General features: G+C 46.5%; 2 protein-coding genes across 2 annotated transcripts in view; one reads left to right on the top strand and one right to left on the bottom strand.

The window, feature by feature from the left end:
* Positions 1-4126: 4126 nt before the first annotated feature.
* On the bottom strand, positions 4127-14008 carry Mrps11 (mitochondrial ribosomal protein S11). Its single transcript, XM_031387039.1, has 6 exons — positions 13679-14008; positions 13433-13540; positions 8174-8272; positions 6180-6309; positions 5065-5130; positions 4127-4452 (listed from the first exon to the last, which is right to left on the bottom strand). Exons 1-6 carry the CDS (start codon positions 13741-13743, stop codon positions 4345-4347), a joined length of 576 nt encoding a protein of 191 aa, XP_031242899.1. The 5' UTR covers positions 13744-14008; the 3' UTR covers positions 4127-4344.
* Positions 14009-14031: 23 nt separating this feature from the next.
* Mrpl46 (mitochondrial ribosomal protein L46) overlaps positions 14032-17037 on the top strand; it is a 7731-nt gene continuing 4725 nt past the window's right edge. Inside the window, exons 1-3 of the mRNA XM_031387038.1 lie at positions 14032-14308; positions 15720-15906; positions 16383-16556. Coding sequence (XP_031242898.1) covers positions 14087-14308; positions 15720-15906; positions 16383-16556 — 583 coding nt within the window. The 5' untranslated portion in view covers positions 14032-14086. The remainder of the gene's footprint in view (positions 14309-15719; positions 15907-16382; positions 16557-17037) is intronic.

Genomic DNA, 17037 nt, shown 5'->3' with positions numbered 1-17037 from the left:
AAAAATATAGGGGAATCAGACTGCGAGAGGAAAGATGAGACCAAGTCAAAGTTCCTGATCAAGGTCCAACTTTACTTAGGTACATCAGATATATAAATACATTTCAGAAAATGAAAGCAACTCTCTCAATGCTAGAAGTCTTGTTGGAGGAGGTGTGTGATGGGGTGGGCTTTGAGGCTTCTCTCTGTTCTCTCTGCCTGCTGCTCTCAGATTGAGAGTGAGCATTCAGCAGTTCCTGCCACTATGCCTTTGTTCCACCACCATGGACTCCAGCTCTCTGAAACTGTAAGCCCAATTAAACACTTTCACTTAAAGTTGCCTTGCTCACAGTATTTTGTCACAGAAATAGAAACGTAAACAAGACACCCTGTAATGAATTTTACCTCCTGCAACTGAGCCATTTCTAAGATCTGACACTCAAGTTCTTTCCTGGCCACAGCTTTCTAGATATGTACGTTTCTCTATCATATCAGTTGAGCTTGTCTTTATCCTTGGTGTGACTATAAGTTCCACCCCTCCAACCTCGGGCCTTTCCTCTGATCCCTTGGTAAGCCTTGACCTCCATGCCACCCTCTCCAGTCTGAATCCCACGACCCCCCATGACAAAGAAGTTGTAACAGTTGAAGAACTGATGACCTCTCAGCCCTGCCTTGGCTGTGAATCAGTTTCCAAGTGCACACACTAAGCCATCTGATCCCGTGTCCAGTGGCACCTCTTCCTTAAATCCTCCCTTCTATCTTCTTAAAGGCACCATTCCCATGAACATTGGTAACATTTCTCCTTCAAGGAACATCTTCATAATTTAGCTACATTCCTGTCTAGCCCCCTCAGACTTATCATCCACACCTGACCGCAGTGCTCCCTACACCTAGCCCCAGTGATTACAGAAGAACCTATCAGAGCCCAGTTTCAGAGAGTGGACAGTTTTTGCTTTTGGTAAAAGGAAATTGGGTATCCACTTGTGATAGTTAATCTCAGTTGTCAACTTGACACTCGGGAAGAGGGAACCTCAACTGAGAAATTTCCATCAAATCGACCTGTGGGCATGTCCGTAGGGACATTTTCTTGACTACTAATTGATGTAGGAGGGCCTGGGCCACTGTACAAAGTGGCATCCTTAGGCAGGCGGACATGGGCTGTGTGACAGAGGTAGCTGAATGTGACTGTGGGAGAAAGCCAGTGAGCAGCACTCTTGCTTCAGGCTGCTGCTCTGCTTGAGTTCCTTCCCTGACTTCCCTCACTGATGGGCTAGACCTGTAAAGTAGAACTGTCTCTCCAGGTTGTTGTCTCTCACAGCAATAGAAAGCAAACCAGAGCAGCACTCCATCCCTCTGGGGTGATGGCCATCAAAATTTTAAACAGCAACCTATATTTCCAAAATATGAAAAAATGAAAAGAGAAAGCAAAGAAAGAAGGGCAAAGCCAGACTGGAGTTTATGAGATCCTGTGTCAAACCACCCCCCAAAAAACACCCAAACCAAACCAAACCAAAATAAAAAACAGCAAAACAAAGAATGTGGGGAGAGAGGAGAGCCCAGAGGGCTCTGTCTATCTATCTATCTATCTATCTATCTATCTATCTATCTATCTATCTATCTATCTATCTACCTACCTACCTATCCATCCATCATCTATCCATCCATCCACCATCCACCCATCTGTCTGTCTGTCTGTCTGTCTGTCTGTCTGTCTGAAGTGGGCATGTCAGAGTCAGGTCATGGGCAGGTGCAATGAGGATATGGTCTGTGGAAAGCCAGAGTGATATGCTAGCATCCATGGACATGCTGTTAAGCAGGTTTCTTTTGGCAGGGACTATATCTTGGTGTCAGGTAATGGCCTAGGCTGAGAGAAACAAAAGCACATCCTCTGCAGAGAAAACATTCTTTTTGTGTGCACAGGAGAGGAAAGGTGTTGTCTCTTACATCATTACCAGTCCTGATGGGTGATCACTGGCTGTAGGGGTAAAACCGCATGTGCTGGGCATGCCATCATAGAGGGTATCCATGGCCTGCTGGTAGGAGGATGTCAACACCTTTCGCCCCTTCTCCTTGTGGGATAATTAAGTTTACAGGCCACTGTTCCTCCGGGCAGAGACAGATGCAGAGCAGGGCCTCTGGCATCAGTCCAGTGTCTGAGGAATCAAAAGTTGCCAAGATTGACCAGTAAGGAAGCTGTAGTTTCTGCTAGGTCGACATTAGCCTTTGAGAAGCCAAGTCAAAAGAATAATACAGGAAAAAGAAGAGGATGCTGTTGGCTACTCACAGACTGGAAGTGACAGTGTACTGAGAGTCTGTCAAAATAAAGCTTGTTCATTTCTTAGCTTCTTAGTGAAGCTTTGGAAACAATGTCCATACTGGGCTGGCTCCTGAGCCTAGGGATGTGCCGGGCGGGCATGAATTTCTATACAGTGGGCCTGGTCTAGTTGACAGAACCCTTTGGTTGTTTTGAGACTATGTCTTAGCCCAGGCAGGCTTCAAACTCACAAACTGACAATAACCTTACACTGTTGATCTTTCTCCCCTACCTCTTGTGCTTAGATGACAGACATGTGCCACCTCACCCAGATAAGCAAGGCAGTTTGTGAAGCAGTGGGGCATGGTAGTTGTCACTTGTAGCTGTGCTTACTCTTTCACAACGGGCCCTCCACATCCACCCTGAGTTCCCCACTACGGGCCCTCAGCTGTCTCTGGATTCAGCTGGGTTCACCATCGGCCCCTTTAGATCCATCCTGAGTTACCAAGGACCACACCATTGTCCTTCAGCTGTCTGTGATGTTCAGCCAGAAGCACGCCTGCTCCTCCCACTGGAGCTACGGGGAACATGCTCCTCTTCCCTTCCAGGCCATGACTTTGGGAGAAACCTGTCTGTTGTGATTACTCCTGGGTGGTAACTGTCTCCATGGCTCAGATCCTGTCAAAGCTGTAGATCCTTTACCTGTTCTCAGGCTTAGTGTGGCAGCTGCTTCCGGTTCTCACTAGTCTCACTAGTCCCAATCTTCTGTCGAGAATCTTCGTGGAGCTTTTCCCCTAAACCTTTGAACTATTTCTGCTTGAACCACGAGGTACTTCAGGCCCTTTCTCCACTTGAATAAAGGCCAAAACCATAGCAAATCACAAAGGATGGGTTCAGAAGCTCATTTTTAAAGTCTATTTTCTTTGACAATGTTACTTTATTGTCATCAATAAAGAAACTGCCACCATTTTTACTTTCTCAGCATATTATCTGTGTGACATGGTGACAATGTAATCCTAGTACTCAGAAGGTTCAAGCCCAGCTTGAGCATTGCTTGGACAGTTTTATATTAAAATGCTCCTTCTCCACGAGCTTTAGTTACTCAGGATACTTCTCAGGTCCTGCTAAGGATTAAAAGGAGTAGGGAGACATTTTCTCTTCAATTCCTCTAAGTTGGTAGTCTTGTCCTTTCTCTAGCTCCAACACAGCCCCTCCTATCTACCCACTGGCAGCTTGGGAAGGCTCAAGGCTTCACCAGCTCGGCTGCAGCCCTGTCTGGGAGGAGTGGTACTATGCTGTGGGCCTTTCCTTCTAAGTTCTGCTGCTCTCAGATGGACAGGCTTGGAAAGGTGTTTCCTCTCCTGTGCCGCTCTCTCTAGAGCCCTGGCTGCCTATGGTGGTGCATGATTGATTGGGGCTTTCGAGCAGTGCCCATCTATCTGCCCCATCTAGGTTCTACACCAGCACAGTTCATAGGCTCCGCCCCTCCACCATCCACCTGCAAATCCTGTTTTATACAGCTCCACCTGCCTACAGCTTACTTTTGAGATACTTTTCTCTTGGGATTTGGGGGCTGCCAAAGTTCACGGAGTATGAGGGATGAACATTCCCAGAAAATCTGAGCTTGGGAGCACCCCTACACCATTAGGCAAACTTCAAGCATGTCCACCACCTGTGAGATCTAGCAGGCTCCAGAGGATGGCAAAAAGCTCTCCCCTCACCTGGGCTAATTGCTCAGTTATTGGCTGTGACAAGATCTGGCCACCTCAGGTAAGAGGCAGTGTCAGAAGAAGGGGTGCAGCCCACTTTACACTGTAGCCCTTCTATCCAGGGCACATTTATATTCACAATCTTTCAGAAGTCTGTAATACTGGGGACAAAAACTCACAGCTACTACAGAGAATCGTCCTTTATTTCCAGAGCAGAGGTTGGAGCTGGCCACAGTGGGCTTGCAGTTCCCACTCCCTCATGTCCAAGAGGCCAGCCTCGGCACCCCCAGCTTCAGTGCAAGGAGGGCTGGAGAACAGCCGGCTCCAGCAGCATCCACGGTGGGCCTTCTGTAGAATCCACAGGAGTCAATTAGGTCAGGTCCAAGTGCACGCTTCCTTCCCATCACAGCCTTCGAGGCTTCCGGGGTCGACAGCCATTGTGTGGCACAGGGGTGTTGTCTGTGATTGAGATCACTTCCAGGCCCCCCATGGTCATTCCTTTGATGGCAGACTGGAAAGATCAGAAATAGGCAAATGGCATGGTCTTCAAAATGAGAAGGATGGAAGCTCACTGTTAATGCCTATGATTCTAGCCCCCTGCCTCCACTTGTGCTTTACGGTCTGAGAACAGGCTCTATCCACACACTCTGGTAGCTTTACAGGAGTGTTTTCTTCTCCTGGGACATACACACACATACACACACACACACTCACACCCCAACACCTTGCTCTTTTAAAGTCGGAGAGATGTCACTTTCTTGGGGGAAGCTATAGCCCCACTGGTCTCAGAATCCCTCTCAAGGTGCCTAGTGCCTTGACCCCTTCTCCATTGCATTTACTAGTCTGTGCTGAGGATCTGCTTGTGATGGTCCCCCAGAGACCACTTTTCCATTCCCAGGGGCTGGCACTCAAGGTAATAAATTAATCCATGACCCAGGCTTGCTCTGCGGGGATTAGCAGATCCCAGTAACAGAAAGGAACTTTAAACAATACCATGGAAACTCACTAAGGTACATTTCTACTCTTCATGCCTGATGCGCACGTGCACATGCACACGCGTACACACACACACACACACACACACATACACACACACACTGTAGAGAACCCCTAGTTAACTTACCCAGCGTCCTGGTCCCATGCCTTTCACTACGACTCTGACGTGGGTCACTCCCTTTCCTGTGGCTTTCTGGAGAAAGGCAAGTGGTCAGTGCGCCTGAGACAGTGCTGCAGCCCGACCTCTGGCCACTGTCTCCAGGATACATGGGATAACGGCAACAACAGAAGCAAACAGCAAGGCAGAAGACACAGAAGGAAGCTAAGGATGTCCAAGTGAAGATGGACAAGGAACGAAGGGTACAGAACTGCACCGCCACCTAATGGACACTTGTAGATACTGCCTGATTTTCCTCCAAATGCTGAGGTATCAAGGTCAGGTCCACTTATAAAGTGGGATTTAGTATCTTTACAGTTAAGTATGTGTCCAGATTATAAGCACATTCACTATGGGTCCTGGAAGATACACAAAAGCTACCATGCAGAGGTCCTCCAAACAATGGCATGTGCTACTTAGCTGACTGTGCTTTGTCTGATGGGCAATGACATCATTCTGCATTTTGGTGGTTATTACTCATAGATAGCAATCAAAGGTTTCCTTATGTCTAGCTTTAAAGGTCAAGGTATTCCTTCCGGAAGTATTCTGCTTGTTGGAGTACACACATTTGTGGTCTCTGCTATAGCAGAAAGCATGCAGCTCTGGCTCAAGGCCCATGTCAGAGAGCTGAACTGGCTGCTTGACTCTGACCAACTGCCCAGAATCTGATTCTCTTGAAAGAGTGGATAATAGCAGGCTCTTCTGAAGACATGGTAATAATGAAGTGTCTGAAATGGAGTTGCTTAATTTGCTTCTAGAAAGATCTATGACACTCCACTTTGGGACCTGTGCTATAAGACATGCTTCCTGAATAGAATACAACCCATTATTGGTCTTTAATGGAAGGAGCCTTGGTTCCAAAGCCTTCAGCACTCTGGTTATTCCTCTGAACATCAATGACATCTTCCTCTCCACTGAAGCTGAGCAAGAGTTGGTACCCTTTCTACAAAGGCCTCTTAAAGCAGCTGCAGTGTCAGGGCGTCTAACAGGGGTGGGCAAAGATCTCATTGCTTCTGAATCTGGTTTACTGAGACTTCCCCACCATAAGCCACAGGGAAAGTAGAGGCACATGGCCAGGTACTTACTGCTGCAGCAGCTATGCCTGCTGTCTGTGCGGCGATGCTGGTGCCCTTCTTGGCATTGCGAAAGCCTTCCGTGCCACAGGAGGCGCGGGCCAGGGACGTGTTGGTGGCAGAGACCACCTGGATCTGTGTGCTGGGAAAAGGAGGCATATAGCTCTACTACTGCTCAGGAAGGAAGGGAGCTTGCTAACGTCCTTAGGAGCCACACTGAGAAAGAAAAGAAGGTCAGTAGCTCCCTCTGCCATGCTAAAGGAAGATGGGAAAAAATCACACACTTAGGAGGAGTGCCAAAATCCAAGGGCAGGAGAGCGTCACCCCAAGGACCCGCTTCCACCTGAATGAAGCCTTCCCTGCGGCAGCATTTACCCTGATGTGACATCGCTTGGAGTTTTATAAAAACCTACATGTTTCACATTAGGCAACTGTTTAAAAAAAGACAATACTGAGAAACTTTTGAGTGTCTTCCACTCCAACAACAGGAAGAACAGTGTGTGAGGATGGCTTAATACTCACAGGTGCACTCACATGCTAGAGAACTAATTTGTACAGATTGTTCTCTGACCTCCACGTGCTTATGCTCCACTCCCAACGACTAAGTAAAAATGTAATAAAGTAATTTAAAAAAAGTTTAAGAATAAATGCCAGAGACCTGTTACCTCGCTGTCCTCCAACAATGACCAAGTCACATCCAAATACAGTGTCCTCTAAACCCATTACACCCCCTCATCAGTGGACTGTTTTGAAGCAAATCTATTACCTATCATTTCAGAGGTAATCATAAAAACTCAAAAAATCCCACAAAACCAGTTCCCTATAATATTATTACAGTGGATAATTCAAATGCTTGTGACATTTCTCTGACCAAAAATTATTTTAAGTGAAACTTTTTTCTAGTAATGGTAAACTGTAATTAAGACTGACTTTAAGAAAATCCTAAGGTATATTTTCTGTCTCCCCTTTGGTTATCATCACCCCGCTTCCTGCAGAGCTTTCTGGGTGCTCTTGGGAAGGGGCAGTGAAGGGGAGCTGTCCAGGAGACCTACCAGGTCAGCCCCGAGCAGGGACACCTGCCTGTTGGTCTTGTTGTGGCGTTCACCTCTCCCCTAAGGTCTCTTACGGTAACTTCAGGCCCTGCACAGAAACATTCTCATGCAGGGCGTACTGAAAGGGCACAGACACAACAGAGAGCTCAGAAGCTGTATCTGCATTAGTTCAAGAGAAGGAAGGGAGATGCTGCTGTAGGCTCTGTGGCTCTTGGAGGCTCCCACTCTAGGCTAGGATTATCGTCTCTGGTCCTGGGCTACAACTGTGTTGCAGGCAGGCTGCAACCAGAGCCTGAAAAGCTGTCACTGGTGCCCTATGCTTCTACAGCTGGGAGCCCAACTGCACCTGTGTCTTGTGCTAGCGCACCACAGCACACAGTAGTCTTTCCTTCACTGCCACACTTAGCCCTGCTAGGGAAGGGGCAGTGCACAGGGCCTAAGGTAAGAAGGTATATATTCTGGCTACTTTACAAATAAATCATGGATCTGAACATTGCTTCTCTCACCATTTGCTTCTAATGCAGTCCTTCTGGTCCTTGCATAGGGGTCCCAAGAAAGGCAAAACCCCTTACAATTACACTGTACTAAACCTATTTTATATTTTCATGAAACTTAAGTAAGCTTATAAAGAAAAAAGATGGTTTCCCCAAACCAGATGAAGCTAGTATCTGACACCCCGACTTCTATTCTAAGAAGGCTAGAGGCAGCAGCAGTTACAGGGGACTCACTTGGGCACCATAGGGGACTCGAGCGGGCACCCCGAGGCAGCAGCAGTCCACAGGGGACTCACGTGGGTACCACAGGGGACTCGAGCGGGCACCCCGAGACAGCAGCAGTTACAGGGGACTCACTTGGGCACCATAGGGGACTCAAGTGGGCACCCCGAGGCAGCAGCAGCCCACAGAGGACTCACGTGGGCACCATAGGGGGCTCGGGCGGGCACCCTTTTCTTACTTGTTGTAGGTTGCTTTAATGTGTGCAATTGGGACTTCCTCAAATTTCATCCCTGCCCACCGCAGAGAGCTTTGCTGTCCTGGGACCGGAGGGTAAATGCTGCAATCAGAAGAAACATTTTCTTTAAGTTCCCGATTGTTAGTTCCTTAAATCAAAACAAATACATGCTTATGAATAAAATAAAATAAAATAGCTTGAGCATGGCAATGTACACTTGTGAGCTGAGCAAGGTGAGGACAGGATGGAAAGCTGAATTCAGGGCTAACCAGGGATACAGCTTAGGATATGCTGTAAGACTGCCTAGCCTCTGCTCTCCACCACAAACCTCCCCAGCCACCCTTCCCCCAACACATGCACCAAATCAAAAAAGTGCAGACAAACCCCTGTCTCTGGAGGAGGCTCTCTGCACCTGGTACTGTTCAAACCTTTGGGGCACCCTAGTGTTTCTGCATTGGGAACACTGGCCTCATGAGTGTGCTGGGTTACTGGGGTCCCCTGAGGCTGGAGTCTTCATGTTCAGGTGAAGAACTCAAGTCCAAACAGAAAGAGGGCTACCACGCATGGAGAGCCAGGCCTAGCCTTGGGTCTGTGCTCTGCTCTTTAAAAGCGTAAACACACAGAGCACTGTCATTCAGCACTTCAGATGGCAGTCACACAGCTGTTTCATTATGCCTACACAACTAAATCAGACTCAGACTTGTGCCCACACACCCACACTGTATTTCTACTATGCTGAAAACACACTACCATTCAAGCATCCCCCTCCCCGCCCCATCTGCTTCTGTAGGGATATTTTCAAAAGCTCAGCGCAATGCATTGTTTCCTGCGGCCCAGTCTTAGCACGATGCACAGCCTCTTTGGGCGGCTGGCCTATCAGCTTCTATACTAAGAAGGAAAGTGTCCCAGTCCTGTAGATGACATTACTGTTTCAGTGACCATCATTTCTCCGTGGATTTTTCCCCCCTCTGTTGCACAAATACAAGTCTTAAGTCTGAGTAAAACCAGTACAATGCCATTTATATAGCAAGATTTAATTAAACTAGGTGCCCAAGCCACTTAATCTAGGGCATGGTCAAGATCAGGACTTAACTTCCCAGGTTCAGCTGGGCATGGCAGTGCATGCCTGTAACCCCAGCCAGGAAAGCAACCAAGAGTTTAAGACAAGCTATGATGACAGAGTTCCTGGTCCTCCTGGGCTACATAGCAAGAGCCAGTCTTAAAACAAAACAAAACAAAACAAAACAAGATCCTCCCAGGTTGAAGGTATACTGAGCTCTTTTGAGGAAGGCTCTAAGAAAGAGAGATAGCGCTTTCTGGGACTAGTCTTTCTGCCTTCTCTCCTGGCAGGGAGGTATGGTAAGGTGCTTCATTTGCTAATGGACTGTTTTATTAATAAACGGACTGTTTTATTTTGTTTGGGGGAGTCTCCGTATATAGCTCTAGCTGGCGTGGAGCTCACTATATAGACCAGGCTGTCCTCCAATACAGGGATCTACCTGCCTCTGCTGGTACTGTTCTGGGATCAAAGGTGTGCTCCACCACGCCTGGCTTAACTGTAAAATATTTAAAAATGCAAATACAAGCAACTAAGGCATACTGAAAATGGGAGATCCAATATCAAGTCGTTAATCCTGAGGTAATATACATACAAGTAACATTATACAGACTGATCAGGTCATATTTATGTTGTTAGGAATACACCACCTCCAACATTTAAAAAAAAAAAAGAAAGAGGCTATACATTTGAGAAGGAGAAAAGGGGATATAAGGGAAGTATTACCAAGAGAAAATGGAAGAGGGGGATGATATAGTTCATCTGGCACTACTTCTAAATAACTATTGATTATTTCAGCTAGATCTCCAAAAGATCTGCACTTTTATGTCTAAATTTTGTCTCTTTTAATTGTCATCTGTTCTACCTTGGCTATGCACTTCTCGGGAGTCACAGGCAGCCGTTATTACCAGTACCTGCATCATAGTTGGCTTTGCGCATTTCTGGCCATCCCCATCCCCTTGCTATCTTCAGGGCAGCACTCTGAGGAGCCCGTCAGATCGCTGCCACTCCACATACCTCAGGTACAATTTCTCTCTTTACAGGGACTAAATTCTAGTCTCAACTCCCTTGTCTCTCTACACATTCTCCTGGCAAATTCCCAGCCCTTGTTAAATCCATCTCTCTAGACAATTTGAGTCTGCGCAAATATGTCATGGTTGACTGGTCTCTACACCAGGGCTCTTTGACTGACATTTTAGATAAAACACTTCTGTGGGTGGCTGTCCTGTGCACAGTGGGGCGCTTGGTAGCATCCCTGGCTTTACCTCACTGGAGTCTATCTCCTAATTTATGGCCACTAGAACTTTTCAGACCCTGCTAAGTCCCCCCCCCGGGGGGGGGCGCGGGGAGGGAGTATAAAATCTGTCCCTACCAAGACCCAGTGCTTCATGTTAATGATTTGCCAGCATCAAGCAGGCTCTCAAGATGCCTGCCAATCATCCTCAGTTCAATTATCCTTCCACTCTCCTGGATGCCTCTTCTATATTTCCTTTTGTCTCCATAAACATCCCAGCCCTTCCTGTTTCCTCAGGGCCAGCTGATGGCCTCTGCAGAGAAATAGAATCAATCAGACTTTCTTCCAGCTTCCACCACTGAACATCTGTGCCCATGGCCTTTGAGGACTCTACTGTTGTGAAGCTCCAGCTGCATTATTAGCCCCACAAGGACACTGCTCTGGCAATGTTCCCACTTCAGTATCAGTCTTTCTCTGGTTCCCAGAAGCAAAACATACGGTCATGTCATAAAGTCAAAACAAGAACAAAAAAAATAACCTCCCACATTTTAGACCCCAAGTTCTCAAGAGCTTCTCATTCTCCCTTACAGCAAAGCCTTCTTAAAGGAATGACAATACTTGTTTATTCTCTTTGAAACCAACCCACTCTGATGAGATGAGAAGTTATTTCTGACCTCTCCATTAGAAAGGCTGTAGTGAAGGTCACCAACCAACCCCATACTGTTAAATCCAATGAGCAATCCCGCTATCTGCCTGTCACCCCATCCTGCCTGCAGCGCCAGACACAGCTCAGCTCCCTACTTTGCACCACACTAAAAAGAAAATCTTGTCTGGTTTTCTTCCTGTCTTGGGGAGGATTTTTCTTTTGCTGGTTCTTCCTTCCCCCAGATATCTGACTATATGACATATCTACTCCTATTCTGATTCTGTGTCCCAAATGTTTTCTTTTATTATACATGATTACACAAGGCCTTTTGAAAGCAAGCATAAGGCATCTTAAACGTAAGCACACAGATCTCAACTCCCAGTCCCTGCCATTTCAATATATAACAATTCCATATTTTCAATGGTTTGGCGCCCAATTTTGAGCCTTTACATCTCTCCTTTTCTCACATCTTATATTAACAGATCTGTAGTTGGGTGTGGACAGATGCCTGTAATCCCTAAGCACCCACGAGACTAAGACAGGAGGACTGTCACACATTCCAGGCCAGCCTAGGCTGCGTGGCAAGACTTTGTCTCAAAACAAAATAAAACCAAAGTCCACTGGCTATACCAGTAAAACTATCACCCTGTTCTAGACACCATCATTTTACTTATTTCTATTGCTTTCTAACTGCTTTCAAGTCTTCTCAGCTTCCATTCTTGCTCCCTATGGCGTTACATCAACACAGTGGCTACAGACTCTCTAAAGAGTAAGGCTGAAGCTGGGGTATGCTCTAGTAATCCAGGCACCCAGGAGGCCAAGGCAAGAGGATTATGAATCTGAGGGTAGCCTGGGATGCACAGCAAGGTCATCCTAAAAATGAACAAAAGAATGAATGAATAAGTGAATAAAATGGCATCAACTCTTTCCAGAACTGGACAGGATATGGCTATGCTTGATGGCCTGCTTGCTGAGAGGGCCTTTACTGTTGGAGCAGGGATATGACCCCAACCATCCCAGGAGTGTCTGGGATTGCCAAATGAATGGCTACAACAGTCTTGGATCAAATTCTAAGCAGCTAGCTCCTCACTGCCTGCAGTGGGCAAAGTGTAAAAGCTCCAGGGAGATAGGGCCGTCCTTCACCATTTGGATCCTTCTAGAACAGTGGTCCTCAGTGTTCTTAATGCTGGGGCCCTTTAATACAGCTCCTCATATTGTGGTGACGCCCCAGCCAGAACATTATTTTTGTTGCTGCTTCATGACTGTAATTTTGCTATTGGATTTAGGTGACCCCCTCTAAAGAGGTCACAACCTACAGGTTCCAAAACGCCTTTCTAGAGGCATCACATACCAGTTCTCTCTGACAGCCTGCCTTTCCACAGATGTTACCCTTGCCTGTAATGATTACACCGATCTTGTCCAGCTGAGTTGTCCTATTCACTTCCTCATGCCACAGTTCTTTAAGTCTCGCCTGACTTCCTCATGAGTGCCTTACTCTCTTAAATGTTTAGCCAGTTCTTACCTCTCTTATTCCACTGATCAGAGTACGGTTAAAACATTTGCCCGTGTGTTGTCCTTGCAAGTTTGTGTACTACTTCTGGGGAGCAGTAACCTCTATTTCCAGTGTTTAGCACTGTACTCAACAGGTAGTAGGTTTTTTTTTTTTTAATTTTTTTTTTAAGATTTGTTTATTATTATACATAAGTACACTGTAGCTGTCTTCAGATGCACCAGAAGAGGGCGTCAGATCTCATTATGGGTGGTTGTGAGCCACCATGTGGTTGCTGGGATTTGAACTCAGGACCTCTGGAAGAGCAATCGGTGCTCTTATCCACTGAGCCATCTCTCCAGCCCCAGGTAGTAGGTTTTGGTAACCGTTAAGTAGATGTGAAGGTAAGTGAACATATATACCACCTGCATATGTAGTGTTAATACTAGTAGGATGTTGCAGGGTGCCAGTTCCCAGGGCTAGGCACAAAAGAAAGGCCCAATCTAAGATGTGCAGTTAGTGTAGTCCTTCAAGACATTTTGTTTTGGAGGCAGAGAGAGTTGCTAGTCGGAACTAAAGCCTATCTCACCAGGAAAAGAATGCTATTATTTATACACACTGGATACTTAGCTAACAGTTGCTAATTGAACAGCTACGTTATGCCACAGCTCATCCCTCTATCTTCACCAACAACCCCTCTAAGCATTATCTCCACTTTTAGAGTGCTGATTTGCACAAGCACGGCCAGGAATGAACTTTTTCTATGATTCTGGACAGTGACGGGCAGAAGTCACAGGACGCGAGTTTCCAGAGGGCTGGATCCACTTAACCCTCACCTGAAGCGACTCGGAGCCACTTTGTTTTCAGTGTTCTGCCTGGCAGCTGAGTCTTCTAACCTCGGGGCTCCGGTGTGGATATTCTCAGCTTGGGCAACGGCCACAAGCCTGGGAAAAAAAAAAAAAAAGGAGAGTCCGGTGAGGGACAGGGTTAAAGGTGTTTTGGGAGGTTCAAGTGGTACACAGGAGTGCAAGGCACGCGGGCAGGCTCGAGAGTGACAGTGGGCTCGAAATCGCAATTCTTACCTGGTCATCCTAGGTCCAGCCCATGACTGCAGGAGCCTCAACCCGGAGTTTCTAACAACCTGCATGACTGATATTGACCCTCGTCAGCTCCGGTCCGCGGGCTTGGTTTAGCTGGAGCCAGCACCATGGGCATCTGTGGGGGTGCTCACATAAGAGAAATTACCTGATTGCTTTTAAATAGTCCTGTGAGTATTTTTCTTTACATTTAAATGCTCTATAACCCATTTGTACGGGAATCTTTCCCCTTCCTAGTGGTATAACACTAGAATTTCACCTATCTCTCCCAAACGCAATGGTTCATTCTACTTAGTAAACCTGCCCCCTCGCTGGCTCGCGTTGCCTCATGGGAACTTGGGGTTGGCTGACGGCTCTGCCGGGCGCCGCGGTACCTTGTGGGAAGAGAGAAAGATGGCGGCGCCCATAGGGCGTACTCTTTTAGGGGTGGCTAGAGGCTGGCGGCAGCTTGACAGACTCTGGGCAGGTAGTTCTCGTGGCCTGTCCCTTGAGGCTGCGTCCTCCAGCAGCCGATCTCCATGGCGCTTGTCCGGCGCTTTGTGCCTGCAGCGGCCACCGCTGGTCACCAAGCCGCTCACCCCATTGCAGGAAGAGATGGCGGGTCTATTACAGCAGGTAAGGCAGTCACGGGCTACGTAGTGCGGTGGAGGGAAGCCGCAGTACCAAGGAGGTCTTGATACCATGGTGACTCTAGTACTTTGTGTGACCTGGAGAAAGTCATTTCACTTCCCGATCGTTAGCGATATCTGCACTGAGTTGGGTTAGTATATACCAGGTGTTCAAAGAGTTTAAATAGCTTGTTTTCGCTTGAGCATTCAGTGTGGATAGTTTCCTTCTTGTTCATTCAATACAGTAGGGATCCAGTGATGAACAGGAATCACTTTCTGTAACGTAGGAGCTCTCAGATGACAGGGAAGTCTTTGCGATGCTAGGAAGAACGTCGTGGAGATAGTGGGCACGTCCTTAAGATGCATGTGGTAAAGTTTACTTTGTTTTACCCCAGGGAGCAATTTCTGTGAAGGACAAGTGAGGAAATACTGGCAAAAACCCAAGTGTAGTTGCAGTTAAGCTGTTAAGTCTCAGTAGATAGTGATGAAAGGTCTTACATATCCCTAAACTCCCAAAGGCTTTTATCTTGGGGATACTAAGGGAAACACTCTTCAGTGCCTTTTGCTCAATTTATTCACTCGCTTGACCTTTTGTTTTTAGTTAAAACAATCTTTCTTTTTAACCATATAGGTATTTGTAGCTAATACTGTGCACCTGTGTGCAAAGCGATAGGCTTTGTAGATACGACAGGCACATACCTTTGGTTCTCTGAGAGTTTCCAGTAGTGCGGTGCAGTCAGTAACCAGTCCTATGACTAGTTACAGACTTTGGTAAGTGCTACTAAGGAAAACACAGTACTAGAAGAGTTTTACATGGAACTACATAGGTTTTGGTTTTCGTGAGAAGTGTCTAGGAATGTCTTTCTGAGAAAGTGGCATTGAAGTTGAAATCAGAAGGATGAATAGAGATGTGAAAGAAATGGCAGGAGAGAGTGTAGGAAGAAGGGATGTTTGTAAAGTCTTCAGGGCAGGAAGGTCCTTTAACTGATGCTAGTCAGAGCCGAGTAGACCTGGGGTGTAGGAAGTGGGCCCAGAATGCTCTCAGTTCTTCTGACAGTCTTGATCTCTTACTGCCTGCTTACAGTTCAGTGGGCTTTTTAAAAAATCTGTATAGTGTTTGATTATATTTCTTTTTTTTTTAAAGATTTATTTATTTATCATATATAAGTACACTGTGGCTGTCTTCAGACACACCAGAAGAGGGCTTCAGATCTCATTACGGATGGTTGTGAGCCACCATGTGGTTGCTGGGATTTGAACTCAGGACCTCTGGAAGAACAGTCAGTACTCTTAACAACTGAGCCATCTCTCCAGCCCACTGATCATATTTCTGAGTGTATTAAGGGTTGTACTTTTGAGCCTGTTAAGGTCACAGTAGTTTTTTTTTTTTTTTCTTCTCCCTTTCTCACATTTCCCAGCTAGAGGTAGAGAGAAGCCTGTATTCAGACCATGAGCTCCGTGCTCTGGATGAAGCTCAGCGACTGGCAAAGAAGAAAGCTGACCTTTACGATGAGGAACAAGAGCAGGGCATTACGCTGGCACAAGACTTAGAAGATATGTGGGAGCAGGCATTCCTACAGTTCAGACCTGGAGCTCGGGAAACAGGTTTGTGACCTCCTGGGCCAACCACAAGGGAGGGAGGGTGGGAGGGTATTCTCACTTCCAAACCTAAGGACAGTTGCCTGGCTTCTGCTTTGCATCTTAATGACAAGAAGCTTCAAGTAACAAAACAGTTTTCAGGAAATTAACACCCCCTCCCTGTTCCTTACATCTCCCTAACATGATTTTATGCTTTAAGTTCTTAGAGAACTGGGTTTGTGGTAGTGCCTAATAGAAAGCTCTAAAACTCAAAATCCTTGGTTTTAGTCAATCATAGTCCTTTGTTTTTTTGGTTTTTCGAGACAGGGTTTCTCTGTGTAGCCCCGGCTGTCCTGGAACTCACTCTGTAGACCAGGCTGGCCTCCAACTCAGAAATCTGCCTGCCTCTGCCTCCCAAGTGCTGGGATCAAAGGTGTGCGCCACCACCGCCCAGCAGTCCTTTGTTTTTTATTTTTCTCTCTCCTCTGATCATCCCTTTGTAGAAGCCGATAAAAAAAATGACAGAACCTCGTTGCATCGAAAGCTAGACAGAAACCTTGTCCTCTTAGTCAGAGAGAAACTTGGAGACCAAGAGTTTTGGATGCTACCTCAAGTCGAGTGGCAGCCTGGGGAGACCCTTCGGGGGACAGCTGAACGAATTCTGGCCACACTCTCAGGTAACTTCTTTACCTTCTCAATCCCTCCAGATTCATTTCAGGTTGACTGAGACTGGGCATAAGGATAGAGAGTGAGAAGTTTAATGGATACTGATGAGTAAAAGTTCAGGTAAGAGGCTGGGTGTGGAGGCACACTTACTTAATTCCAGCACCTGGGAGGCAGAGGTGGCAGGGGTGTGTCTTTGTGAGTTCACTGCTAGCCTGGTCTATATAGTGAGTTCAAGGACAGCCAGACCTACATAGTGAGAGCCTGTCTCAAAAAAACCAAAAACCAAACAAACAATAATTCTGGCAATGATTTTCCTTAGAATAAGTGAGTGTTTTTATCTTACTATATTGAGATTTTGGTATAATAAATATAATTCTTAGCCCTTCCCTACTCTCTTCTCTCTGTTTTCCTTCCTCCCTCCTTTCCTTCTTTCCTTCCTTCCTTCTCTCTCTTCTTCTCTTCCTCCTCTTCTTCTTTCTTTTCTTTTTCTTT

This window comes from Mastomys coucha, unplaced genomic scaffold (genome assembly GCF_008632895.1).
Source record: "Mastomys coucha isolate ucsf_1 unplaced genomic scaffold, UCSF_Mcou_1 pScaffold21, whole genome shotgun sequence".
NCBI classification, from domain to species: Eukaryota; Metazoa; Chordata; class Mammalia; order Rodentia; family Muridae; genus Mastomys; species Mastomys coucha.
This window is presented reverse-complemented; position numbering and strand designations above follow the sequence as displayed.

Bases quoted from the DNA above. Each gene is read 5' to 3' on its own strand.
- Mrps11 (XM_031387039.1), bottom strand. From the start codon at position 13,743: ATGCAGGTTGTTAGAAACTCCGGGTTGAGGCTCCTGCAGTCATGGGCT. The intron at 6,310-8,173 runs GTAAGAAAAGGG...TCCTTTTCCCAG, and splicing joins ATTAAAGCAACCTACAACAA to CACACAGATCCAGGTGGTCT. The intron at 5,131-6,179 runs GTAAGTACCTGG...GCCTTTCTCCAG, and splicing joins CAGGCATAGCTGCTGCAGCA to AAAGCCACAGGAAAGGGAGT.